At 41.5% G+C, this 27,761-nt stretch overlaps 1 protein-coding gene across 5 annotated transcripts; it reads left to right on the top strand.

The window, feature by feature from the left end:
* IL20RA (interleukin 20 receptor subunit alpha) lies at window positions 1–27,650 on the top strand. Of its 5 annotated transcripts, XR_008449396.1 has the most exons (8): window positions 1–1,941; window positions 17,131–17,260; window positions 19,120–19,298; window positions 19,961–20,136; window positions 21,735–21,879; window positions 22,437–22,576; window positions 25,075–26,213; window positions 26,547–27,644. XR_008449396.1 is itself a non-coding variant. In XM_054063949.1 (7 exons), the coding sequence occupies exons 2-7, from the start codon at window positions 17,194–17,196 to the stop codon at window positions 26,011–26,013; spliced, it is 1,632 nt and encodes a 543-aa protein (XP_053919924.1). In that variant the 5' UTR covers window positions 1–1,941; window positions 17,131–17,193; the 3' UTR covers window positions 26,014–27,649. The 5 variants fall into 5 exon arrangements, 4 of the variants coding, with proteins under 4 accessions (XP_053919924.1, XP_053919921.1, XP_053919925.1 ...); XM_054063949.1 differs by having other exon boundaries at window positions 17,131–17,246; window positions 25,075–27,649; XM_054063946.1 differs by having other exon boundaries at window positions 25,075–27,648.
* Window positions 27,651–27,761: the final 111 nt, after the last annotated feature.

Below are 27,761 nucleotides of genomic sequence, written 5' to 3'. Positions count from 1 at the left end.
ATGGCAAGGTTCACACTGTACAAGGTTAAATCAAACCACACACACAGAGATATATAGACACACATACAAAGGTACATGGATTCAAATATGCAGAGGTATGCATATGCCCAAAAGTTTCCCTCTTCTTGAGTTTAATGAATTACTCGCTTTTGATGTACAAGCATTGTCAGCAGAGGGTCTTTTAATCTGGAGAAGTCTATTGTCACCATTGGCTTTGTGAGCAGAGGCTCCTTAAACCTCAAGGGGACAACTATTGCCTTTGGCTTCGTTAGCACACATTCTTTAAACCTGAAGAAGTCTACCCTGGAAGGTGGCCCAGTTCAGGAGGAGATACTGGTCACAACCTGCTGTGGTCCAGGAGATCTTGAAGGGTCTCAGGTCTCACTTAGGATCACTGTTTATAGAGTCACAAATGATTGACTTCAGTCAGTATTTTCCTTTTCATTCTGGCCATGACTTATATTAAGTAACCATGGTAATTCCTACCAAGTATACAATTCCAGTACTTTCCAGATTGTACAGTCTTAGTCTCGTTGCTACAATTCAGGTAGCAGGTGCACCAGGCTGGCAGGAGGTGACCAATATCAGTCCCTTTCTCAGGCTGTGAAGGTACCTTCCCAAGCACAGTGGTTTCAGATACACCCAGGAGTGCCTTAACACACTCACTGCACTTTCACAATGGGAATTATTTACCCCAACATGCCCGGCTTACCCTGGATCAGCAACTGGCCCAAGGTGAGGGATTGCACCACCATAGAGGAAAACAGCAGGGAGGTGACAAAAGGACCAAGAAAACACAAAAGCATGCCCGGATGGAGGAGATAAGCAGAAAGGGAAGAAAACAAGTAGGAGGACAGCAAAACAGACCTGATGGCAGGAAAGGAGCAGGCAGGGGTCCATCTGAGGAAAGGAGAAGGGTCCATGTCACAGCACTTTGATCTGCTAGAGCCTTTCCAAGTATTCAGTCTATAGCACCCCACAAGCCCAGCATGCTTCCTCTTAGGTTTTCTCACCTCCTTCTGCTCTTACTGACCCTTGCACTGAGTAGCTCCTCATAAACTCCACGAGAGCTCAAATTGCAACAAAACCATGTTATTTCTCACAATCACGGAGTTGCTGAGGTGAGAACACAGCTTTTGTACCTAGTCCAACCCGGGTGGAGCAGGGTGTTCACAGAATCATAATATCACTAAGGTGGGAAAAGACCTCTAAGATCACCCAGTCCAACCGTCAGCCCAACACCACCATACCTACTAAACCATGTCCCAAAGTACCACATCTACATGTTTTTTGAACACCTCCAGGGATGGTGACTCCCAGGCAGCCTGTTCTAATGCTTCACCACTCTTTTTGTATTTTTTTTTTCTTTTTTTTTCCCCTAAATATCCAATTTAAACCTCCCCTGGCACAACTTGAGGCCGTTTCCTCTTGTCCAATCACTCGTTACTTGGGTGAAGAGATCAGAACCCATCTCGCTACAACCTCCGTTCAGGTAGTGGTGAAGAGCGATAAGGTCTCCAGTCTCCTCTTTACCTCCAGGGATGGAAGCTCCACAGCCCTTTCCCACGTCCAAACACACAATTTAATGCAAAGTAATGGGGAAAATCAGACGCCTGAAGACTCAAAGACGTAGCACCTTCAGCTCCCCCTGCGAAAAAAGGGGGACCACAGCATCCTGCCCACGTCTCACGGTGGCTTCGTGGGGGAGAGTTACTCATCAGCGAAAGCACCCAGGGGCGCAGCAGAAGGCTCGGAGGCAGAGGGGCCCCCCCGCCCCCGCCCGGCTGCTCCTCCCTCTCCTGCGCGGCGCCTCCTTCCAGCCGTGCTGGGCGCTGGGCCGGGAGATGTGAGCCCCGATGGGCGCCGGTCGGCCGGGGCGGGGGCCGGGCTGGCTGCTGGTGCTGCCGCTGCTCCTGCCGCCGCCCCCCGCCGCGCACACCGGTAGGTGCTGCCGCTGACCCCCCCTCCCTCCTGCGGGAAGGGATGCGCATCCTTCCTGGGATGGGAACAGGAGCCGCCCCCCTACGCCGCGGGTCCTCGGATATTGCATGAAAAACGGCAGAGCTGGCCCGGCCCCGCGGACGCTGAGCTGAGCTGAGCCGAGCCGAGCCGAGCCGAGCCGTGCCGAGCCGAGCCGTGCTGAGCCGAGCCGCGCTGAGCCGAGCCGTGCCGAGCTGAGCCGAGCCGAGCCGAGCCGTGCTGAGCCGCGCCGAGCCGAGCCGAGCCGAGCCGTGCCGTGCTGAGCCGAGCCGCGCTGAGCCGAGCCGAGCCGAGCCATGCTGAGCCGAGCTGAGCCGAGCCGAGCCGAGCCGTGCTGAGCCGCGCCGAGCCGAGCCGAGCCGTGCCGTGCTGAGCCGAGCCGCGCTGCGCTGTGCTGAGCCGAGTTGTGCGGAGCTGAGCTGTGCTGTACCGAGCCGAGCCGAGCTGTGCTGTGCCTAGCCAGGCAATGCCGAGCCGTGCCGTGCCGTGCCGTGCCGAGCCGAGCCGCGCTCCCCCTGCTTGCAGCGGCCAAAGCCCGCACGGCCCGGCCAGGCCAGGCAGCAGTGCCTTTCTGTCCTGTTTCTGGCCTTCAGTACTTAACTGGAAGAAGAGGGCTGTGTATTTCTGTAAGGTTGCTTCATTTTTTCTTTCCTCTGTAGTTACACTTGAACTGTGTTTTACGAGTTGTACATTCATTTATTTTCAGTTGTAAGTTGATGGTGTGCTCTTGAGATAGTCCTTGTTAAATGTGTTGCGGTAACTGAGCAAACATCTTCGGTGTTTTTATCTTCCTTTGTGATTGACAGTCACCAAACTCAGGAGTCCTACGTGAGCAGTCGAGAGACAGATGAAAACAAAAGACAGGATGGGGTTTTTGGCAGAGGTAATCAGCTCATGTGCCAGTGTCCTGAGTGGCTCCGATTCCCTTCTCCCACCTGTAGACTAGAGCAGTCCTCTGGTGACAGCCACACTTGCAAGGACAAGGAGGCAAAGGGAGCAGAAAAGGTGGCAGCTGGCGCAGGCTGTGGGTACAGTTCTAATAGCCAACAGTCCAGGGCATGAGCAATGATGTTACCAAATGGGAACAAGCTTGTAAACCACGACTGTTGAGTGTGTGTCCATGGTGGATCCGCTGCTGCTTTTAAAAGCATCTCACACATTTTCTCTTTTTATATGGTTCAAGTATAAAACTGGGCAAGGCTTTGCAGAGATAAACAGAAGAGCAACGAAGCTGGTGAAGGGGCTGGAGAACAAGTCTTACGAGGAGCGGCTGAGAGAGCTGGGGTTGTTTAGCCTGGAGAAGAGGAGGCTGAGGGGAGACCTTATTACTCTCTACAACTACCTAAAAGGAGGTTGTGGAGAGGACGGAGCTGGGCTCTTCTCCCAAGTGACAGGGGACAGGACAAGGGGGAATGGCCTGAAGCTCCGTCAGGGGAGGTTCAGGTTGGATATCAGAAAAAAATTCTTCACAGAAAGAGTCAGTGGGTACTGGAACAGGCTGCCCAGGGAGGTGGCTGAGTCGCCTTCCCTGGAGGTGTTTAAGGGATGGGTGGATGAAGTGCTTAGGGACATGGTTTAGGGAGCGTTAGGAATGGTTGGACTCAATGATCCAGTGGGTCCTTTCCAACCTGGTGATTCTGTGATTCTGTGAATCCTACTCTGGCTTCAAGCTCTTGTTCTCTGCTGCAAATATTGCCTCGTAAATGAACTACATAAGGACAGAGTCTGTTCCTATTTAAATCCACAGCAAAACTTCCAGATACTGTGAGAGCTGGATAGTAATAAGGACTGTTCTTCATACCTCAAAGTATTGTCTCTACTGACAAACTGCTTTGTTATGTATCTGTGATTTTGAGTGGCTTTCAGAGGTACCAATGCCAGCTTCTTTTATGTATCTTTTTTTTCTTTTATTTAAGTCCACTGATCATCAGTGCGAGTGTTTTGGAAAATCTGTGTAATCTGCATTCAGTTGCCCTTTTAAAAAAAAAGGTTAATACTGATTTTGTTTCCAAAGAAGGTTTATAGAAATACCAAGGAACTTATGTTGGGTTTGTCTAATGGGTCTCCAAGGGGGAAGGGAATGTGTTTTGCACATTACTGAGGTTTTAGCTGGATGTAACTGTAGGTTTTTGTTGACAGCAATACCAGCATGGAAGGGAAAGCTGTGCCATTCGCTAGAAGCATAGGGTTTCCATTTTCACCTCTTCAGCACGGGACAGTAAAAGTAGTTTTAATTCAGCCTATGAGTATTTTGCTAACAATGGAAAAATTATATGAGGAGCAGAACTGTCATAGCTCTTGCTCTTTCTCCCAAGTGATAGGTAAAGGAGTCTCTTTTGGGTACTTCCTCCCAACAGGAGCAGTCTGGGTTGCCAGCTGCAAGCAGATGCAGTGCTGAAAATAATGCAGTTGTCCTGAGGGCTTGATCTGGTGCCAGAATAGGAACAGACTGTACAGAAGCCCAGGTGCCATGGAAAGCAATTTTAGACCAGGACTTAACATACTTGAGCTCTCGCATCTTACAGGCTCTGTGCTGTGCCCATCCCTTTGGGTTCACTTGTTGAATTCCTTTCTGAACTCTGGCAGCAGCATTTAAATACTTATAGTTGGACCTTTGCAAAACACCTTTCATTTTCGCTGTGGTGTGCTAGTGGGTACAGTCTTATTCTTGTAGGCTGTCTAAGCATTACCTGGGTTTGCACAGGACAAAAAATTTACTTGCCACTGCATTCCAGTGGGATTTTGGTCAACCGATGTTTCACTCACTGTTTAAACATGTAAACTCTAGAACAAATGAAAAAGCACAGAAAATGCAAAATGGAAAAGCAGATGGGGAAAAGATGAAAATTCATTGTTTAATCAGCAGGGTCAAGACTTGCAGCATATTCTTTACTGCATGAGAGAGTTCTGCAATTTTTGCACACAACTCATAGGGATATGAAAGAACATTCTGAGCTTTGCAGGTACTAGAATCTTAATCTACTAATTTACCAAGCTCAATCTTAAATTTTTCTCCATACTTCTAGTGGAGATTTCCCTAACCTCATTTTTCTGAATTTCTAGCCCACGGAGTTCAGTCTCTATCTTGTAGATCTATATAGAAAAGAAAATGAGATTGGTACCACAATATTTACTTATTCTGAGGAAAGGGAAATGAGCCTGAATGTTATACTGCAAAACCAGAAGCTTTTTTATATGTTTAAGGTGTACTTACTATTTTGTTCAGGTAAGGCATGTGATTTTGAAGCAAATCTCTCAATCATTTAACTTACTGTGCTTTTGTCTGTATTGTGGTGCAGTCTTGGGACTGGATTTCTTCTGGATGAAGCTGTCCTGAAGATGTGCTCCATCAGCATATCTAATGCAAGTAGAGCTAGTCTAATGTTAAAAAGAAATAACCCAAAATGTGTATAGCATAGACAAGATTTTGTCAATACCAGCATTTTTATTTAACAGACCTCCTCACATTGGATTGTACTACTCACTAATGTATACATGGCCACAGATCCCACTGGAGCTGGTATGTGGCTGTACCAATTATGTTCCTCATGATGGATCCTGGAAAGCTTACCGCTTTAAATGTTTTCTGATAGTTACCTAGGTTTTTTGGTCTGCATTGACACACCTGATTTAATTTACTTGCCTTTCATCTTCCACTTTATTGTATTTTTACTAATAAATAGGTCTGTATTTAGAGAAGCAGCTTCAGGCCTCTCTTTAGGCAAATTTCGGTATATTTTCTTTTACGGTTACTGGGGTGCTGAAAAGTATGAAACACTCCTTTTTATCAAAAGGTTGTTCTTGGAAATACTGAATAAAAACATAAAAGGGGTCACGGTATGGGCTTCACATTTAAGCCGCTGAGCTGGAGTTCAGGGACCACACTGATGCCCAGATATATTTCATCATGTTAAAACCCATCTAGAAGGCAGGCAGTATTCTAGTGCAAATCATTCACATCCTTTCCTTCTCGCATTTCCACAGTGCACCCTTGAGAAAGCTTCCTGATGTCAGCATACGTACAATGCTTTGAAAACTTTAAAGTCCCTATGTGGATTCTATTCCTGGATTTGAGAGGAGGAGAGAGACTGCTGTTTGCAATTTACTCCCCCAGGAACTGGGACAGCAGAAGTGACTTGCTCGGCTTGTTTTGATAGAAACAGAGCCTGAACAACCACTTTTAATTCCTGCACAAACACAGAGCACTTGGGCACCAGTCATAATTTTTAAAGGACAGAAGTGAAATGCTTGGCTTGAAGTTGAACAGTGCTGAGAGGTGTAGGTGTTGACACGTGGTGATTTAAGGTACTTTTTGGATCTGAGAAGAAGCTGATCTGTTGTTGTGACACAGCCAATAAGTATTAGTTACAGTATTAAATAGCGCACTGAAACATCAGAGTATTTCATATATAAGGTGTGCAGCGTGCACATAATAAATAGGCTAGTCACTCTGTGGATATACTCTGTGGTATCTGTCCTGCAAAGTTTATGGATTGCACTTGAAGTAACTGTGTGTGTAGTACTCTGTGTTACTAAATACGGTGAGAACTCACAGAAAATTGTCTGATCACCTAAATGATTCAAAGAAGGAAAATATGTTCATGCAGCAGCAGAGAGGAGAAAAATAATGTAATAAATAATGATTTTTGAACCCTCAGAAAATTTGACAATTTTGTGCATGTAGTATTTTGTATTACATAGTATATGTCTGTATATTCAGCAGATTGAACTGCAATTGTGGTGGTGATAATCTGTGTGTTTACTGGAGAATACATTAAGTTTCAGTAGTAAGCATGGAAGTATATGGGAGGGCTGAGCTTGTGTATTTAGGTGGTATTTCCTGGCTCTCTGCCAGCATGGAGAGAAGAAATTTAATGTAGTAGACAAAAAGGGATGTTGGCATAAGAAGAACTACAGTGGATGAAGAAGGAGTTTCATGTTCATATAGTCAAAGGCTCATCCCTACTGTCTCATTCTCAGCTTCCAATCTCGTGCCAGGTTGCTTTAAATGATGCTGTGATCTGTGCCCTATTGGTTGGCTTTGCTTGTGGTGTCCACAGCTTGACAAATCCTTACTGCCTACTAGTTAGGAATGGAAATGATTAAAGGAAGTAGCTCATTGTCTGGAGAAACTTTGAACAACATTGGGATTTGTGATTAAAGTCCAAAACTTAGATGGACATTTTGGTTCCCCATGAGAACATTCAGGTTCACCAGTCTAGCTGATAAACTGACCCTTCCATGGCTGTTGTTCTTTAGTGGCCTTTATAATCTTGATTCCAAGAGAAGCAAGTGGTTAGATTTACTCAAGTCATTTGTGCATGTGTGGTTCCAGTTTATGTTTGGTTTTGTAGTTGTGGCTTGTACAGATTGATTTCTGCTGATTGATATCTCCCCAAGAAGCGGTGTTGATTTTCTATCACTACAGGATTAATAGCTAAGAGAGAGAAAAATCACCCTTCTTGAGCCAAACAAAAGTTCCCGTATTTCAAGTAGCTTAGCTTTATAATAGTCTGAATTCTGAAAGCCAGGCCTTTTCTTTCCAGACATAAATGAGGTTTTATTAGAGAGCCGTGTTTAAAAGATGTACAGATCAGTTTGTACTTTGTACTTAGCGTACCAGTAACTTGCAGGTTTTATCCACTGCTCGTCCCATTTTGAGAAAGTACAGTAAAACTATATAAATCGGAAAGAAATGGAAACAAATTGTAGGACTGGAGGTATGGGGTAGTTTTCATATGAAGACATTAAATTAACTATGTCTCCTTCTCATGACAAAATGGATGGGTTTTCCCGTCTGCCTGGCTACTGCAAGAGTATTTTAAGGTGAATAAAGGGACAGGAGGCAGACTGTAGTTCCTTCTTCCCTACTTTGTACTTCAGCATCTTGTGTTAAATTTCACCTGATAGCTTAGCTATTTTTCAGCTTTCCATTTTCCACTTCCAGTTCTCTGATGGGAATGTGTCCGGAGAAAAGAGAATGTTGGTTTAGAAGTGCAAGGATCTTATGAGCTGTTTCCAAGATTTACGCACTTGAGCTTAATCACACTGGGCGTAAAAACACATGTGAGTGGGTATTACAGCTCTGAGATGAAAGGAGTTTATTTATTTCCTACTGGTTTCTTAAAGGCTGGAGGGAGCAGTTGAGCTAATATTTGTTATTGTGTCTGCTTTGCACAAGACTTCACTTCCTTTGGCTTCCCTTGTCTTTTCCAAAAGTACATCGATATCCTGCTCTTAGGGAGTAATGTAGTCGGAATAGCAAAGCACAGGATGTGGCTCAGAAGCACAGAAAACTGACTGAGACGTATAGTTGCTGACGGGGCTTTTTCGCACTCTAAGGAGGGTGAAGACAGACACAGAAGTAGACCTGTGCATCTCCCTGGGTCTAAATCAGCTTGCAGTAGATCAAACATGACTGAGCGCTCGCTTTTCCATCAGCCCATGCAATGGTCAGGCTCCTCCTCGTTTCATCAAAGCGTGTTGGCTGTTCTCTTGAATTCATCAATGACACTGCGCTGTCGCTTGGATCCAGCTGTGCTTGTTACTGGGTTTAGTGCCGTTTCTGAGGCATTCTTTCATAACTTACGTGTAAAAGACAGATATGATTATGCTGAATAACTTCCTCTGTACAGCAAAATCACTTTAATCTATAGGCAGTAAATGAGTCTAAAAATCATGACTGGTGGTTTTAATAAAAAAATGCTTGTTGAGTACAGGAAAGATAGTAAAAATACTACTATACCTATAGTTAGATACTGACTTGTTCATATCTGAAATTACCGTGGGACACTCAGAACAGTCATATGGTGCCACAAAAGACACCAGCCTGTACTTCACAGGAGGCCAACAGAAACAGTGGATACTGGAGGAAAACTACATTTCTTGTGAGTTTTCTGCAGGCAGTTGCTTCCCAAAGCTGCTTATGTCCTTGATCATCTGTGGGAGAAGCGTGAACGTGAGGCACACGAGGGAAAGATAATTCTGAGCATTTTGAGTAACAGAGATGCTCAGCACGCTGCCTCATATCTGCTGGTGTATCGCTGGCCACTCGCCAGCACCATCCAGGAGATCAACCGTAGAGCTCTGCTGGCTGTTCCACAGAGTGAACCTGAAATTGCCTTTTGCCATTTGCAAGCGCTACCTGGGGACTGGAAGTGGTTTGTTTATGGTCGTTCAGACAGGGGTGACTGTATGATCACACCAGCTTGATTGCCTGCGAGAGATGCAGCATTGCAGGCTTGCTAGGAGTGTTGGTCCTGCCTCTCAAATCTCAGATGCAGAAGGTGGTGGTTGACTTGCAGCTTTTGAGGAGTAGCTTTTGCTCTGATATTAAGGCAAGTGCTCATTCTCCATTGACACCTAAGGGAAAATGTGGATTCAGAATCATAGAATCACTAGGTTTGAAGGGACCCATTGGGTCATCGAGTCCAACCATTCCTAACACTCCCTAAACCATGCCCCTCAGCACCTCGTTCACCCATCCCTTAAACACCTCCAGGGAAGGTGACTCAACCCCCTCCCTGGGCAGCCTATTCCAAATTAATTTGGACTCCCAGAAAAGCTAAATCCCTTCTCTAGACAAGCCATCTGTAGGTCAGAGAGCAAGCAGCAACACCTGTTAGGCAATAAATATAATGCTATCAGTTCTAATTGGATTGCTGTTGCCTTATAGATATTAGCCAGCACTAAACAATGAAAGCCGAAACTAATTGTTGCTCAGGTGATATGTAAAAACCAGAATTTTTATATAAAGATGGATTAGAAGTGTTCAAAAATGTGGTGCCCCAGGACTCGGCTGATAACTGTCAAACAGCATAATTTTTACAATATTTCAATCAGAGAGTTTACTTAATCCTTGGGTATTTTGAAAAACAAACGTAAGTTGTCAGAGGTATTCTAATTAAGCTTTCATTTCCTTGGCTGTTGGATTGTGGTTGATCTAAGAAGTAATAAGTTGGTGACACTAAATACGTTTGAGGGGAAAAAAGAATATCCTCAAAATAAAATGCTGGACAGTTGGGCTGTTTTAAATATTTTATATAACTTCAAAACATCTGTTTTAAAAAACAGCTAGTGCGTGAAATCGTGTCAAGCTTTTGAAATTAATTTAGTTCTTAATTAAGTTTGAGAAATATCATTCTTTACATCTGCATGACTCTGCACACCTGGACTGGAAAGAAAGTAATAATATTAATTAAAAATAATTTAGTTCTTCCAAACTTATCAAATGGAATGAGGTTTTGTTAATTAAAAAAAAAACAAAACAAAACTAAGCACAAAACACCTCTCATGGATAGGACTCTGAAAGGCTTGAAGGGTTTGTATGTAGTTTTAGATAAGCACACTTTGAATTTCACTTACCTTGTTTCAGGCCAGTATTGATCACTTAGAATTAATAGAAAACATACCTACAAAACCTTTCTCCTGTTGGAGTGCATCAGGGAAAGGTTTTGTTGTCAAGGTGTGGTTAGATAGTATGACCTCTACTCCTGCGCTTGCAAACTTTCAACAGAATGAGAAGAAAACTCAATTTATTTTTTTCTGCCATACAAGTTAGCAAAAAGGAATGGATGTCAGCTGCTGTGGCCATATCAAGCTGTCTCCTAGTAAGCCTTCAATGGACTGGGAAGACTTTCTCTTCCTTTCTGAAGCTGGGTCTTTCTGAACTGAGTCTGAAATGGTCTTTGACCAATATCCTCTGTGGGAGTGATTTTCTAAGTTAGGACGTGGTTTGGATAAATAAACACAAGGCTTTACAAGGAGGAGAACGTGTCAGGACAAGCTGCAGCTTCAGTCTGCCTGCTGCATCTCTCCTATTTTTCAGGCTCTATTTCCACTCCCACTCTTGCCACAGATGACCTCCAGGGGTTCACCTTTTTCCAATGGCAGCCTGTCTGTTTCTTCAGAAACAAACCTCACATACCCCAGTCTGATCCTTTCCCACTTCTTTTCATGCTTTTCTGTCTGTTCCACCATCTGGTTTCCATTTGGTCTTATGACTCCATTTCTGTCCCCGTCTTTCTCTCCCGTGTGCCCCATCGGAAAAGGGAGTGACGGGCTTCTGTTCTGGGAGGGCAAGAGTGTGCTTTGTGGTTAGCTTTCGAGTGCTGTTATGACTCGAACAGGAAATCACCTCCGTACTCCTCCCCATATTCCCACCGGCACTGCTAGAATCATAGGGTTTTACTAGCACAGCTTCATACTCAGCAGTCGCAGAGCTCCAGCAACCCATCAGGAGAAAGGCAGCTGAGCTATAATGATGACAACTGCTACTCCTCCTCATTATCCACCCTGTTGAGTTTGAGTCTAAAAGAATTGGCACAGAGAAAAACTTTCATGCCCACTTAATTTAAAAGAAGTTAACTCATTTGTTTAAATTGTTGCTAAGATGACTAATAGCAGGTAGTGACATTGGCTAATGTGTATTCCTGGCTTTTCTGGGTTTCCCTTCCCCTCTGTAACTTCTGATCTCCAGTGTTGGCTCGGTTCCCCTGTTTACCACTTGATGCAATCCCTTGCATTCCTGCATGGCCAGTGCCAGCTTGCTTGAGGCTGCAGGTGTGCCAGAAAAGACAGCCCCAATCCTCTGTTAGTGAATGCCACTGAACATGATACTAAATGTTCTGACTTAATATGACCATTTTTATGTTGTACTTAGAGATGTGTTTGAGGGAATATTTTTCACGGAGAACGACATAAAATTGAGACAGATGAACTGGAGGAAGAAAAAGAAAAGAGAGCGAAAATTCTTTTAAAGATGAAAAGCAGCAGCATAGAAGGAGCAAGCAGGATTTCACCGGAGTTCGGTGAAAGTCACCCAAAGCTGAGCAGAAAGACTAAAGAAAGGGCATCAGCTTAGAGCATCAGCAGAAGCAAATATTTGGTGTCCTATCCTAAATTGCTTGATGCTTTGCTGATGGATCTAAACTCCATGTAGGAAAAGGTGAAGTGGGGACTCAACCTGTTTGAAAGGTTGTCCTCTCTTCGAGGTGTATCAGCATGGATCAGATCCGAGGCCTTGAAGTGGCAACTGCAAATGATGAGGCATGGGAAGTCCCAGCAGTGTTGCCCATAAATTCGGTGCCCAGCACAAAGGAGATGCTGCCATCAGAGGTGTTCCCAAGGGCTGCTTTCATATTAGAAAATACAACAGCAATTGAAGACAAAGTCTCTGTCATCAGAAAAGTAATTCCTCTTTTAAATTCTGAAATGACTGTAGGGGAGGAGTCCCTAGGTTTTACTGCTGTGGCTACTGGGAAAAGCTGTCTTGCAGTAAGGCTTGCCTTTCTGTCTTAATGCTTTCCACATCACTCAGAGTCTTAAATTATATCTTACAGTTGTTTAGTGAAGCCCTGTGACCTTCTTTGTTGTTGTATTTTATTACATAATTTGGTGTTTGCACCCTTGTCACTATGACACAGTTAGATACAGATGATCGCTCTGTTTGAGTGGTACAGTCAACAACAGTACTTTTACAGGAGGCATTTCTGTGCCAAAAGGTCAGCTTGCAGTGGGTCCTCTGCCTTCTCCCCACCCCAGAACTCTACCCAGTATACAGACTAAATATTTATGATTTTATGTATTTATGTATTTTTATGCTTTGCAGCTGCGAGATTGCCCAACTCAAGTGAAAAGTTAACAAATGTGTTTATAGTAAGAGGGAGCAGGTAGTTTCAGCTGTATTTGTTGTGCAGCATTGACATTAAACACAGCTGTTTGTCACTGAGATAGGCAGCCGTGCCTCAGAGCAGGTAAAAAGCAGATACACTGAACAGATAATAGTTGTTACATGGAAATTAAGTGTGTTTATACTTGTCTTTGTATGGGGGGGAGGGTGCATGTGTGGATAGATATTGCAATAGCCAAGCCAAAGTTTGAACATAGGGAGCTCTATATGATTAGAAGTGACCAGGTTTTTAACCTAGCAGACACTTTCACAAAGAGAAGATGAGGCAGTTGGCATGCGCTCTTTACTCGTGAATAATCTGTCTGACGTCAGTGGGTTTTTTCAGTCACACATGAAGGTGTTTTCAGTCTAACTCGTGTCTATTTTGGAGAGCCTCACAGAAACTTGTTCTAGGATCAAGACTCGGCTCTTTGTGGTGGTAAAGCTCACAAGCCTGTCTTATTACTTTCTTTCCACTCCAGGTGTGCAGAGTCATGAAGTTGTAAAGAATGCTATTTCTCAAGGTTTGATTTACAGTGTTTCCAAAGACAGTAGTAAGGGCTGCAGAGTTTTCCAAGAAAGAAATACAGTGACTTGGTTATACTGGGAAGTGATGACAGCTGTTGCAGACTCTCGATGAGGCAGACTAAACCTAGCAAAGCAACCTGTATGACTGATTTCTGCTCTTACGTAAGCCAGTATGAACTGAAAATACTCTACGTGACACTCATGCCTTTAATACTGATTAGTGGAAATAAAATCAGAATATGACTGGATATATTGTGTTTATATACAACATTCTGAAATAAGCAGCTGACGCCCATACTTGAGTCCTTTCTTGACTGATAACTGCAGGACACACAAGCTCTGTGTATGATCTATTTTCTGTGCATGCCTCCTGATACTACTGAACATCAAACAGACATGAAGGAGTTTATTCCTAACTCTTCATGGAGAAATGGGGGAGTCCAGTAGTTTTATTCTTCTTTTACAAATGCAGAATTGAGGAATAAAAAACCTGCATGATTTGTTGTAAGGGCAAAAGAAGCCTTTACATGAGAAGTCTTGCCCTAAAGGGGCAAGAAGAGAAATAGAAACTAAACTCTTCTTTTGCAGCAAATGGAAAATTAACGGTCTTGATCCCTCTGCCTTCCAAATCACACTGAGCTGCAGGCAGGCAGCAGCATGCTGCCAGTGTTGTAATGCTTGAGATCTTGTAAAGATACAGTCTGTGGGTTTTGTGTGCTGAGATTGGCTCCTCTGCTGCAGTCAATGTTTCTGTTTTGAAACTTCATTTACCACAGCAGAAACCGCACTAGGAGGAGGGAAATAAAATAAAAAAATCAACAAAAAATCACCTTTACATGTTCCTACTTTAAAAATATTTTGATACAACAGACAAATGTATGACTCTTGCTACTTTAAAATGTACTCAAGGAAAAGAAATGTTTTTATATAAGGTTGGAAAAATGTGAAAAGGTAGAGGCAAAGAGAAACTTTTTAGAAAACCAATGGAAGTAACATCCCTTGTCTGTAATGAGCTGCCTGCCTCTGACCAGTTCAATCCTGTGAGTACGGATTAGCCTAATAAGCAGTACACATTTTAAAAAATTGTTAAAAGAAAAAAGATGTGAAAAATGAGCTGTTAGGGAATTTTTTTAGCTTTAGTCCTGTACCTGATTCAGCAGTACTGCTGCCAAATTTATTACTATACAGTGCAAAAAGCTTGTCAAAATGAGGCTGGCGGTGACCTTAAGAGATCACACAGTCTGTCCCACTACACCTAGGCAGAATCATCTAAATTAGTATTATTTCTGGGAGATGTTTCCTTCATCCAGCAACCATCTCGTTCCTTTTCCACCTTGTTTGTGGTGGGCATGGAGGATAGGTTATCTTTCACGTGTAAAGACTTAGAGACTTCTCTGCCAGTCTTCCTGGGACAAGGTGCCTTTCTGGTAGGTTTAACTGACAAGGAAGCAGCGATCAAGGCTGATGGGCTTGACTGCTATCTCCACTGGAGGGAAAGAGATGCACCCAGTCTGGTCCATCCTACAGACATGAACAAACTTATTGAAGAGTTTATCTTCCTCTGCTTTTTATGACCACTGCAAAATGGATGCCTCGCTCAGAACCCACGTTGCCAGAGACTAATCTCCTTCTCATCTGCTGCTGCTTAAAGGCTAGATTTTTTTAATCTTTCCTCTGCAGGTTTTTGGACTGTGAAGTATATACTGTATTCTCCTCCATACTCTGGAGGCGGTATGGGAATTGCAGCAGAAAGTTCCATTGTTCCTCAGTCCTTTTCTCCCTTTCTTCTACATGGATTGCCTGGCTCCCTTTCCCAGGGCTTGCATAGGACTCTGTGACTTCTGATTTTTTTAATCTCTTGTTCCCTGTTGTTGATTATGCAGTTGATGGGTTTTCTGAAGTCTCAAACAGTTAGTGCTAGGATGTGATGCAAAGAATGAAACTTGATGCATGTGTTATTTCTCATAGCCCAAGTAAAGCAGGTTTTGGTTTGTACTTAGTAGCAAGCACATTGGTGGTTTAGGAGCTTCTATTTTACTGAACAGATGTTGTGAGTTTGAGGCTGTTTTCTTCACTCACTTGGGCAGCTTGATCTTTACATTTGGATTAGTTTCACCAAAAGCAGTTCCAGAGGACATATTTTGGGGGAGAAGTCAATACATTTTATTTTCTAGATTCTGTATATCCCACTTGGAAGAAAATGTTAGAGGAAGGCAGATCCTTGGAGGTCTCTTTTTGATGCTTCCATGTACTCTTAACATCTTGGAACTTTTTTCTCTATTTCATTACAATTGAGTCTATAGTTTGAGCTCTTGCTAGATGACTATCACTGGGCATTTCTGTATCCAAGCGTTCAAGGAAATGGGACTTTCTACATACTTTTCGTAAATAAATAAGCTTGACAAAACTTGTTCTCCAGCTAGAAAAAAGTTGAAAGCCACTGAGCAGTAGCTAACTGCTAGAGATAAAAGAGAGCAACATTATAAACACCCTCCATAAACAGTTTTATGATCTGAAGATACAGAGACAAGTATATACCAGACTTTGTTTTGAACAGTAACATACAGCTAAAGGCTTGGAAAACCCAGGGCTTCCACCAATATAGTTTAAAGTAATTGGTCTCCACAGAATTGCAAGGAAATTATTTTAATAAATGTAATGAAAAGAAAAGCTTTTGCTGTTTGGCTCTAAGACAGCTAGGAGTCAGCAAGTTAATCAGAAAAATGGTGGTGACTTTTCCTTACAAAGGCGACCATATGTTACAATACAGGAGAATGTACATTATGGCTCTAGTAACAGTGAAATATACTACAAAAAGACCTTTAAACTCAGCTTAAGGAAGCAACAAAAGTCAAGAACTACTAATTCAGACAGGTTCCCACTGTTTGTGTTAATATGTTTTATTTCCCCCTTTCTTAATTTCTTTTTCTTACCTTAAGAACTAGAATTGCATCCCTGGAGGAAGAGCCTAAACAGTTTTGAAAAGTCCTGAAGAACCACAAATTCGCTTTTTCTCTTCCCCAATATACTCTCATGGCCACTCGTAACGAGAAGCTCTTTCCCATCAACTGCAGCTTCAGGGCTGATCTCAGGGTTGCTCAGGTGGGCACAGTTCTCGTGGCAGGAGGCGCTGGGACTGAGTCACAACTTGGAGCTTGGGATTCTGCCCCTGGGTCCGTGGGCCTCTCTTTGGCTAGCAATTTAGCAATGTGAGGATCTTGATTGAATGTTTTAGATTAGGAGCGTGTATTAGGAAGCATGAAACTGGCTTTTTAAAAGCCCCAGACTTACTTGTTTATTCATTTCAAAAACTGGTGCAATAACAGCCATTTAGATGAGTGACCTAACAGTAAGTGCTCACTTTTGACTTTCTGGAGAATCAACATGGAAGATCAAATGGTGCTGGGACTATTGTGATCATCCAGTCTGATTCTGCAGTGTGAAGCCATACTTCTGTTTGTGAGGCTGTGTTTGCAGGAAATGCCACACGCCTTTTTAAAATACGTGGTTTGATTTTTCAAAGTCCACTCAGCTGCAACAAGAGTTCTACTGAAGCATCAAGGATTTTTTTTACAATTTCCAGTGTTAAATTGTTTCGATCTTCAAATACCTTTACAGTTTTATAAGTGTATGTCTCGTCCGGGCTCAACTTTTCTAGCTTTAGCTTCCGGTTCTTGAATATTCCCATACCAATGTCTGTCATAAATGGCAAAGCTGTTTTTGTTAGAGAAAAAACACATTCATACAGGTGGAATTTGGGACTGCACTAGCTAGGGACACTTTTGAAAAAGAAAGAATTTCCATCGCTAACAATCTTGCTTTTAATGATAAGAAAGGCAGTATATAGAATTTTATGGCTTACTTAAAAATAAGTATCTTCTTTGGTTAACTTGGAGGCATATGTATTTGCAGATTCTTAATGTATACTGTTCGTTTCTTATTTTCTTTCTTAGGGGAGTTGTATTGTTCTTTGCCCAACCCTAGGAATGTCCATTTCGAATCTGTAAACATGAAGAATGTCCTCCACTGGTCAGCACCAGAAGGCACAGGAGATGGAGTACTCTACAAGGTGAAGTATTTAGTGTAAGTTGCGTTGTTTGTTTTGTCTCCCACTGCCTTTTATTTAAGCATTTTGAATAATAATTAAAAAAAAATCTTTATGCAAGATGGGGTTGCTAAAAAGTAAAAAAAAGAAAGCTAAAGTGAGAGTAGACTTAGGGAATATAGTTTTTAATTTCTGGTACTGCTTGCTTCAGATCCAGTCAAAAAATTTATAAGGAGACTTTCTTCCTATTAAAGAATTGTAGGATGCAACATGGAAGCTTTCAGGGGTGTTCCTGAGAAATGAGACAGACGACGAAGGACTGTGCTGGGAATTGCCGTCTGTATATTTTAGCCTTCTGTACACATTTAAATGGATATGGACATGTAGTATTTAATAGAATATTAACAGCACCCAGTGTTCCGTTGGTATTTTCTAACAAACCCAACTTCCACAGATTTATTCTGATCTCTCAAGCCTCTCTAGTCTAGGAGAAAATCCACTGAAGTTATCAAGTATTGCAGATAACCAAGCAACATGATTGGAATTGATGCCACCTGTTTTCAAGACCTGCACTTTTGTAAGGACTGTGAGGACTGGAATCCATTTCCTTTATTCCCACTGAGACAGCACTGCAGGACAGTGCTGGAAGTTTAGCTTACAAATAAGTGTGACATTGTAGTCATGGATGATGTAGTACTCTCAATCTTTACCTCTAATATGAACATTTCCCTCAGTGTAGTAATTTTTCATGGTACTAGAACAAATGTATTTCTCCAGAAGTTTCCCATAGCTTGTACTGGCTACTAAAATAAGCAAGGAGTTGCTTCTGCACTCAAGAGACTGTGACCTCTTTTGCCCAGATCTTGCATGCTGTGCTGACAGAAGAACAACATAGTCCACCTTCTGGAAAAGGAGAAAGGGCTCATTAATTATGGAATGAGCGATAGGAGAAAGGGCTCATTAATTATGGAATGAGCGATAACTGTGGAAAAGGTAAAATGCTCAGAAAGTGCTAGCTCACTGACTCGGCAAGGTCAACTGGTCCATGGAAGAGTCTGTAGTTACAGGTACCGCCATCTCTCACAATGAAGACAAAAATATTCATATGTGCTTCTTTCTGCCGAGGAGAGCAAGGCCTTGAGCTAAGTGGAAAATGCTGGTGCGTGATGCTGTCCTGTGGTGATGTAGAAACTGCCACATGCCTTTAATAATTAGCAGCCAAAGGGAGTTTCATAATGTGCAGAGCAGGACCTTCTGAACAAATCCAGACAGAAGTTTTCCAAGGAAAACTTGATTTTTTCTACTAGTGCATAAGAGTTGGTCAGTACTGAGGCATTATGGGGAGCATGTATACGCCCCTTGTTCAGCTAGAACGGTTTTGAAGTTCATTGTATTCCAACGGAGTCTTTCTTTTAAACAGGAAAAAGAAGAAACAGTTGATGATGAGTAGTCTCCTATCCACTTGTCTTGGAGACTCCGAGCATCATCTGTCTATGTACGCCAGGATAAGCTACTGACCGTTCTGAGAGAACTCTTTGTTTTTATTTAAATAGTTGTCCTCTGTTTAGAGTTTAAACTAAAGCTGTGGAGGCTGAAGTTGATTAATCTCTGGTCTGTGTAAGCAAAACTGGGCTCAGAGTCATCTCAGTAACACCCCTGTTAGTTCCATATGGCCTGTTCTTGATAGGGCCTACTTGATTTATTTTCCATTAAAAACTGGTAGAAATCTTGTGTTTTATCTTAGCCAAAGTTGGGAATGCCTTGAAATTGCAGATCTGTGCAAAACAAGCAAACTGTTTTATCAGCTACAAGATCAGTTTCTGTGCTATATTGTCAGGTGACTAATACTATGGCAATAGCTTTTGTACAGCTCCTTTCTCTTCCTTTTTCAATACAGATACGGTGTTGGCAAATGGATTAGAAAGCCAGAATGCAGGAATATCAACAGAACGTGGTGTGACCTCTCCAGTGAGACCTCTGACTACGAAGAACAATACTATGCGAGTGTAAAAGCCTTCCTAAATGAGATGTGCTCTGACTGGATAGAGACCACAAGATTCAACCCTCTTACAGACAGTAAGGAAAGCTAATCGTACAGCCAGGTGTTCAGTCGCCTTGATTAATACTGTGTGCCCAGATTTCACGTGCCTTCAAAGCTTATAATATTTTAATTTTAACATGTGCTTGTATTTTTTTTTTTGGTGATGTTTCGCATTTATGCTTTTGGCAGAAGTAATTGAAGTAATTATATTAGAATTTGGATATATGTGTGTGATATACATAGTCTTATATACGCTGAATGCTCCTTTATGCTAAAGTAAAGCTTTACTCAAAGCAAATAAAGGCTGTGGCACATCCACACTACAAAGAACTCTGGTTTTGAAAAGGCTTTATTAAACCAAGGACTAATCATATTCTGGAGCACAATATCTCTTATCTATGCCAGTTAATCTGCAAACCTAGAGGTAATTTAGCTTATTTTAGCAAATTGAGTTTCAAGGTTGTTTATCCTGCGAAGTCACAGGAATTCCTAAGGCAGTATTCCAAGTCAGTGCTAACTTTCTCACTATAAAGATCCTGTTAGTTACTGATAAAATAATTTTGTACCAATATAATACATTTTTCAAAGTCCTACTTAGACTCCCCAAAACATAAAAAAAAATTAATATCATCCACTTTTAAAGATTGGTGTGCCTCTGGTGCATTTGACTGCTTTTTATATATGTTCATTTTTCCAGCTAAAATTGATCCACCCATGGTAAGCATATCTTCTACTGATAAATCTATTTCAATCACTTTAACTGCTCCTGAGAAGTGGAAAAGAAGTCCTGAGGGAGAATCCGTATCTCTGCTTCAAGTGTATCCTGGCCTGCAATACAATGTGTCTGTCCTCAACAAAAAAACAAAAAAGCGGGTAAGCTTTAACAAGGCTATAGAACTGCACGGGTTTAATCTGTGCTCTGTGCTTACTGAAATGCACTTAGTCCGTAACAAGATTCAAAATATATTCCTAACCTTATAGGAACTGCAGGATCATTCAGGTTCGAAGGGAGCTTGGGAGGTCTCTAGTCCAAAGTTTTGTTTGAAGCAGGAGATCAGCTGTGAGATCACACTAGGTTGCTCTGGGTTTATCCAGTTGCATCCTGAAAACCTCCAAGGAGAGAGACTGCACAACCTCTTCCAGTGCTTGGCTTTCCTCTTAGGGAAAAAGCATTTCTTTATATCAAATCTGAACATCTCTTTTCTGAATTTGTGTCTGCTATCTCTTATTCTCCCAACATTCAGCACTGTGAAGACCCCAGCTCCATCTTCTTGATGACCTCCCTGGGTCATCCTGGCAGCTGCTGTTAGGTCCACCTAAAGCCATCTCTTCTCTCCAATTGGAAAAAACTCCATTCTTTCAGCCTCCCTTCACAGGTCAAGTGGTCCAGCCCAAATCATCTTGGTGATCCTCTAGTAAACCCACTCCAGTTTTTCCAGTTTTTTTTCTGTATTGGGAAAACAAAACTGGTCACAGTATTTTAGATTTGACCTGACGAGTCCTGAGTGGAGGAGGGGTATTCCATCCCCTCCATCAGTTTCCTCTTCTCTTGTTAACACAGCCAGGGCTGCTGTGGGCTTCCTCTGCTGTGAGGGCAAAGGAATGTTGCTGGTTCATGTTCAGCTTGCTGCCTTTCCCCGGTCCTCCTAGCAGAGCTGATCCCCAGACAGTCAGTCTATTGGCAATATTTGCAGTTCATTGTGACAAAGTGCATCCTTTGTCACCACATCTAAACATCTTCGTCTCTCTCTGCAGACTTACATTTAATTATCAAGTAGTAGTTCTCAGTAGATGAGGAGGAGTTCAGTGATCAGTTACAAAAATACTCATTCTTCTGTTCATGTCCTCCAGGCACAATCTCTGTCTGGCAAATCTATGAATTTCCTGAAAAGAGACAGAAGCTTTACACCAGAAAGGTCACCTTTTATCAAAGGAAATATTAAAACGCCAAGATTAGTAATTAGAGGTATACAAAAGGGTTTGAGCTTCTTTTTTTGTTTTGTAATAAATATGCTTGACAAAGAGCAATTACGTTACCTTAGATTCCAAGGTCTACGTAACACTCATTATTCTACTGCTCCTAATTTTACCCAAACATCCAAATTTGAAAGATTTTATGGAACTGTACCATCAAGACAGGGCTGGAGTGATACTTTAGATCAACTTCTACAGCAACGTGAGAATGTGGGCTAGGGGTAGGGCTAGGGCTAGGTAGTACATGGTCCTACTTCATATAAACCATGAAATTGTTCAGTAGTGGTAGAGGAGTAATTGGATGAAAGATAAAATAGTCAGAGAGCACATGACTTAATTTTATTTGGGGGAAAAAAGGATACAGCTGGCAGTTCTTACAGTATCGTTATTCTTTCCAGAAAATTTGTGTGCTTAGGACACATTTTGTACACAAGATCTTTACCTTTCTTTATGTGAAGAGTTAAAGGGGAAAAAAATTCCTTGTTTATGTCTTCCAGTGGTTCTTCTCTGTCAGCAACAACACTTTGGTTGTGCCCCGGTTAGAGCCTGGAACAGCTTACTGTGTCAGTGCACAGATACATGTCACCACACCGCTTTTGCATAGTGAATTCTCTAAAGAATATTGCATCGCTACTTTGAAAGGTATGTGTAATTGGCAGATTACAAAAAGAAGGTACAAGCTAGAAAAAACCACAGTGATTTAGTTTGTATGTTATCTATGCGTCCATTCAGAGAGTGAGAAGTTAGCATTGTTTCTCACCTCTCTCTGTATTTGTTCTGATGAAAAAAATCTTTGCCTTTAATAAAACATAGCTGGGGCCTACTGACTGGAAGGTACAACAGTACCACTGAAGGAAAGGATCTGTATTCTCTGAGCCTTAGTGAATGGAACATATTTTCCTCCTTGAATGAGGTCTGGGACTGGCAGAGCTGGGTCAGTCTCAGGGGGGGCAGAATTTAACAGCAGGAGAACCTGAGGGAGGGATTATTACTTCTTTTTGTAATTTAATTTATAATTTAGATAATAATAAAAATTTGTCCTGTAGCTCAAATGTCTTTTTCTTTAGGTTTTATGCAAATTCCTTGTTTATTTGAAACATTTGCATCCCATATCCAATAGTAATGTGGTGGATGCACATTACTATTTGAATACATTAAAAAGTAGCTCAGTACAATGAAAACTTTTGTTTTGTTAACAGATAAAACATCAGATGAGACTATAACAGTCGTACTTGGATATGTTCTGCCTATCATGCTTGCTGTCCTTTTCATTTCCATGATATGGTATTGTGTGCACAGGTATATTCATGTCAGCAAACAGAAACATCCCACAAACTTGGTAAGTGTTCTCTGTTGCAGGAGGTCACTGCCAACCTTGGCACTCAAAGGAGAGCTGTGCATTTTCTAGGGCTCCAAGTCAGCTGGGAGGAAACCATGACTAGTTGCAAATAAAAGCTCTTGTTGCCAAACAGATCAAGAAAAGAATATCACATTGAGGGTTATAAAGTGCAAGAAAAGAGGAGTAATAACTCAAGTTAGCAATTGTGTTTAAAAAGATGCCCAAACCTGAAAAGATGACCAGAGCTAATGAAGATCAGAGCAGAGCTGTTGATTTTGGAAGAGTCATTGCCATAAGCAAGGTCTGAGGTGCACCAAGGCAAGTTCTGTTAGGAAGTCAGCACTCCCTAAACTGATCAAGGAAGAAGCATAGTAGAGATTTAGTGAACGGAAGTTATTAATTGGTTGAAATCAGAAACAAGAAGGGAAGATAATTAAGCAGTGCAGAAAACTCATGATGTTGTCTTGGACTGTTACTGAGTATTACTACATTTTACCATTTAATTGTGATTGTGAAGGATTTAACACATCTGCATCATACAGATAATCTAATCTGGATTTCAAGAAGACTTTCAAATACTGCACCATTTCCTAACACCCAAAAATGTACCAAAACCCACATTCTATTATTTACACAACACAGATACTAAGTTCTATGTAAAAACATTTGCAAGCTTCTTAGAGCTGTGAAGTTTTTTAATTTTTAGAAAGAAAACATGAAGTTTAAGAAACACTATTGGTTTCCAGCTCGTGAGCCCCACAGAGCTTTCTTAGAGCTATCTCTAAACAAGTTGCTCAAGCATAAATATTCAGTTACAATAATGAACAAACACTTTGATGTTAATCCAATCTGTGTGACACCATGGGATGGGAGGCATTAGGGAGTTGGTTTCAACATGCTGATCTTTCTGAAGAAATCTAGAGCAGCACAGAAGTGATAGGAAATATGTTCACAGAGGAGGACTGGAAAGGTGTAGAGCAGATGCTAGTGCAGTGTGATCAGATGTGCATGGAGACATCTGCATTTGACAAGGCACCAGCTTCATCACAGAATTGTGGAATCACAGCATGGCTTGGAAGGAACCTTTGAAGATCATCTTGTCCAACATCTCATTTGTCACTAGGTCAGGTTGCTCAAAGCCCCATCCAACCTGACTTTGAATACTTTCAATGATGGGGTATCCACAGCTTCTCTGGGCAACCTGTTCCAGTGTCTCACCATCCTCATAATAAAGAATTTCTTCCTTATATCCAATCTAAATCTTTCAGTGTAAAACCATTGCCCATTGTCACTTGTGAAAGGTCTTTCTCCATCTTTCTTTATTCTGAGGCACAGGGCACAGTAGAGGGAGATAGCTCTCCAAGGGAGAGCTAGCAGGTCAGAGCTCTTTATGGTCCAAGAACATAAAAGGCTACTTACTGAAAAATACCCACACAATAGCAGACTAAACTCCAACTCTAGGAGTTTTGTTTTTTTTTTTCTCTAATATATGTATGCTATGTGTGTTGGTTTTTTTTTTTTTTTTAATGTCCATTGCACTTTTTTATGACCACCTTTACTTCTCCACATCTGGATTCAGTTGATGTTAATGTCACACATGAATGCAGATTTGGGATTTTAATGATGCTCTCTGCCTTTCTCAACCTACATATCGCGCAACATGTGCACCCTGTGTGGTCAGGGAGAGGTGGAACAAGAAGTGTGTTCTGATCCAGCACTTCTGGCCTGGGGGAGCTTTCAGACTACCTGGTACATCAATTAGTGGCCGTAGTCTTCCATTTAAGTTTGAAAGCACCGAAGTGCAGCTTTTGGTTGTTGTTTTTGTATTTCGCTTTCCTTTAGTGAGTGCTCATACATTATTTATTCCTTTTAGAAATACTGTTCATTTGAGAAAGATTCTTATTGTTTAACCAGATGATTTATCATAGTCACAAAAGCAGCCTGTGACAGACTGCGTAATGCAGGCTCCATATGCTCCACTTCAGCTTTCTGTAGAGCTACTTCTCCAAAAGGAAACCTGATATTATTTAATTCTCTGTAAGCTATCTCTTGACATTGTACCTGACTCTGTGCTTGTGGGATGTGGTTTTGACTGCACTTCCTCTTCATTGGTTAAAAAAAGTGGAATAGACTCTGTAAACTGTGACCCAAGGAGAACTTTGATGTTTTCTCCAAAGTGAGTTGAGTTTTTGCTGGTGGCAACAAAGCCAGAATTTGACAAAATTGTTCTAACCATTATTTTGAACTGGCAAAGATGAGAAAATGGATGTTAGAGCTGATCATAATACAGTTTTATGTTGGATAAAATAAAAAGAAGTGGAGTGTATTGACACTCCTGGAGGTTTATGTGATGAACTTCCTTCTTCCTTAAATTGAAATAATCTCTTAATAAGGTCTACCCTAGCTTTATATTTTAAAAATATAGGACAGTATAAGAAGCAACAATACAATATTTTTATTATACTTCACTCACATTGAAATATTTTTTTGCTTTCCAGGTATGGCACTACACTGACAAATGCAAGGAAAGGGTTCTCATACCATGTGAAAAAATAGTGATCAACCTTATCACTGTTAATGAGGATGAGTACAAACCATCTGAGGAATCCAATCATCTGTCAGAAACGAAAAATCCATGTTACTGTACTGTTTATAATGGCACTGAAGGGAAGGATTTGCCTTCAAAAGAAGTGCTGGAAACAAAACACTTGCTTGATATTTCACATGAAGAGATTTCACGTGAAGAGGATATTTTAGCAGAAAGGGACCAAACAGGAGAGTGGCCATCTTATGGCCAGCCTGGAACAAAGAATACTTTGAGACAGAACAATGCAGGGACTGTAGAGTATGAACATGATGTAAGGGCTGAAGACATTGGTCCTGGTCAGAAACTAGAAGACCTCAGTTTGAAAGAGAAGACCTCTGCCCCCAGGGGACTACTAGGTGAGACACAGGTTGCTTTGGGGGACTTGATTGATATGAAAACAGGACAGCTGTATTGTCCCCAACTAGAAGTGAGAGCAACAGACCCTTGTTTGGGACAGAAAATAGAGGGACTTAATTTGAAGGTGGTTGATGCAGCAGATGAATTGCCAGGTGAGACCCATATCAACTTGCTGGACTTGGATACTGAAAAATCTGGGCAGACATCCTATGCTCAGCTGGAAAGTATAGCACAGAGCCTCACAGGGAAAGAAGGTGGACAGACCGTATTAATAGACTGGGATCCTCACACTGGAAGACTGTATATTCCTACCTTGCCCAGTGTTGAAAATCAAGTTTGTGAAGGAGTATTCAAGTTTGATGAGCCTGACAGAGAGGGAATTTTGTCCAAACTCTATGAGACAGAGGTATCTGATGAATCAGCAGAGGACCAAGGAATGTATCTCCTACAATTCAAGGAACAATGGGAACTGCATATAGGGACGGAAGATTGAACAGTAATTTTCTAAAGTATTCTAAAATGCACAGTCATGTTTCCTTTGCCAAAGATGGCGATGGACTGAGTGGAACAAACACATCTTGATATATTGAAGTTTTTGGAACCATCACAGTTTAATAACTTATTTGTGATACGTTATTTGTAAGTTTCCAAGCGTGATAGAAGTGATTTAAACTCCCATCAGAAACCCCTCAGGTAAAATATGATGGTTATGAGATTACCTACTTTTAAAAAATACATATATTTTTACAGGATTCTGCTAGGATTTTCACATTGTAATTTCTACCAAAATAAATGGTCGGCATTTGAAATCAGTTATTTTTAGCAAATAAAAAGCAACAATATGACATTTTGTTGGGCAATTTTATGTATCTTGATACAATGCAGACTTTTCTACCTCTCACTCCTGCTGCATGTAATGGTTTGAACTGACTTTTGTGGAAGTTAAGGGCAATCTAGTATATATTTTGTTACTGTTTTATAAACATGGTTCTACTTAATGAAGTTCTTATTTACTTCTCTTTAAAGACCTATTGGAGGTGTGGCATCCCTTCCATACTGTGCTGTGCAGATATGCAACCGGCGACAATTCTTTTAGCAGATATGACTACAAGCTCAACAGACATAAGGGAGAAGAAAGGAAGCATTAGTTGTGTTTTAAACTGGGGGGGAAATGAGCACAAGCCGATTCAGTGAATTGCCTATAATCTTACTGGATAAACTGCATCTCATCCAGCCTTAGACACTGGCAATACAGCGTCTGTATGACTCGTGTCCTGCGAGTTTCTGTTCCTCTCCGATTACTGCTGACATGACTAGTGCAGATGGAGGAGACTGCCCCAGACACACCGCTGCTACTTCAGACACATCCCACGTGCTGTGGCAAACCCAGAAAGTACCTGTGGGCTTCCTTTTGTTGTCTGATGTCCTGACCAGAACTTCTGATACAAGTTCATGTTTGCTCCATGTCATGTGGTATTTATTTAAGATAATGAAATTACAGGGTATTCTAGAACTTTCTTACTAGGGCAGATGATATTTTTCTTTTCAAGACCTGTTTGTCATTTTTCCGCTTAATGGACCTTTATTTTGTACACCAAAAAAAATAATCACAGTAGTGATTTGCTTGGTTTTGGAGAGGAGAAGCAAAGGAAAGAGATACAACTTTTCTGTGGTGTTTAAAACTTACCCTCCAAATTAGTCGTACAGTTAGGTGTATTTTTGAAGGAAGAACTTTACCAATATCTTTTCTCTCAGGTAATGTTTTTGTTGCATGATCTTCGCATTTTATGTGACCGTACATCCTCTGAAGTATTTCAGTTGTAGACATAGACTTTAAAAACAGAAATGACGGTAAAATATTTCATGCTGATGTCAAATATGTTCTCAGCTGCTTTTGTAATAAAGATAGAATCATGTTGTAGTGTTATACCTAAATACTTATACTAACACCTTTGTGCACTGGGAGGTTCACAGAGGAGTGTTTTAGCTCAGTGTGAAAGAAGAAAATAGTTGGAGATGAGATAAGGTCAAAATTTCTATTACTACCAGCCTCTTTTAAGTAATCCAAAATCTCTCAATGTTTCTTAGAAATTTCTTAACTAACCTCTTGGCGCATAATCTCCTAATTATCTTTTGCAGTGTGAGGCCTCTCACTGATAAATAGGAAACAACTATTTACCTTTTTTTCTGCAGTCCATTGAATTTTATCCAGTTACTGCTGCCCTAAGACCAGTCACTGGT

Source organism: Cuculus canorus, chromosome 3 (assembly GCF_017976375.1).
Source record: "Cuculus canorus isolate bCucCan1 chromosome 3, bCucCan1.pri, whole genome shotgun sequence".
Lineage (NCBI taxonomy): Eukaryota > Metazoa > Chordata > Aves > Cuculiformes > Cuculidae > Cuculus > Cuculus canorus.
The sequence above is the reverse complement of the archived record's forward strand: the minus strand, read 5'-3'. Positions and strand labels throughout refer to the sequence as shown.

Bases quoted from the DNA above. Each gene is read 5' to 3' on its own strand.
- IL20RA (XM_054063946.1), top strand. From the start codon at position 1,857: ATGGGCGCCGGTCGGCCGGGGCGGGGGCCGGGCTGGCTGCTGGTGCTG. The intron at 21,880-22,436 runs GTATGTGTAATT...TTTTGTTAACAG, and splicing joins TTGCATCGCTACTTTGAAAG to ATAAAACATCAGATGAGACT. The intron at 22,577-25,074 runs GTAAGTGTTCTC...TTTGCTTTCCAG, and splicing joins AGAAACATCCCACAAACTTG to GTATGGCACTACACTGACAA.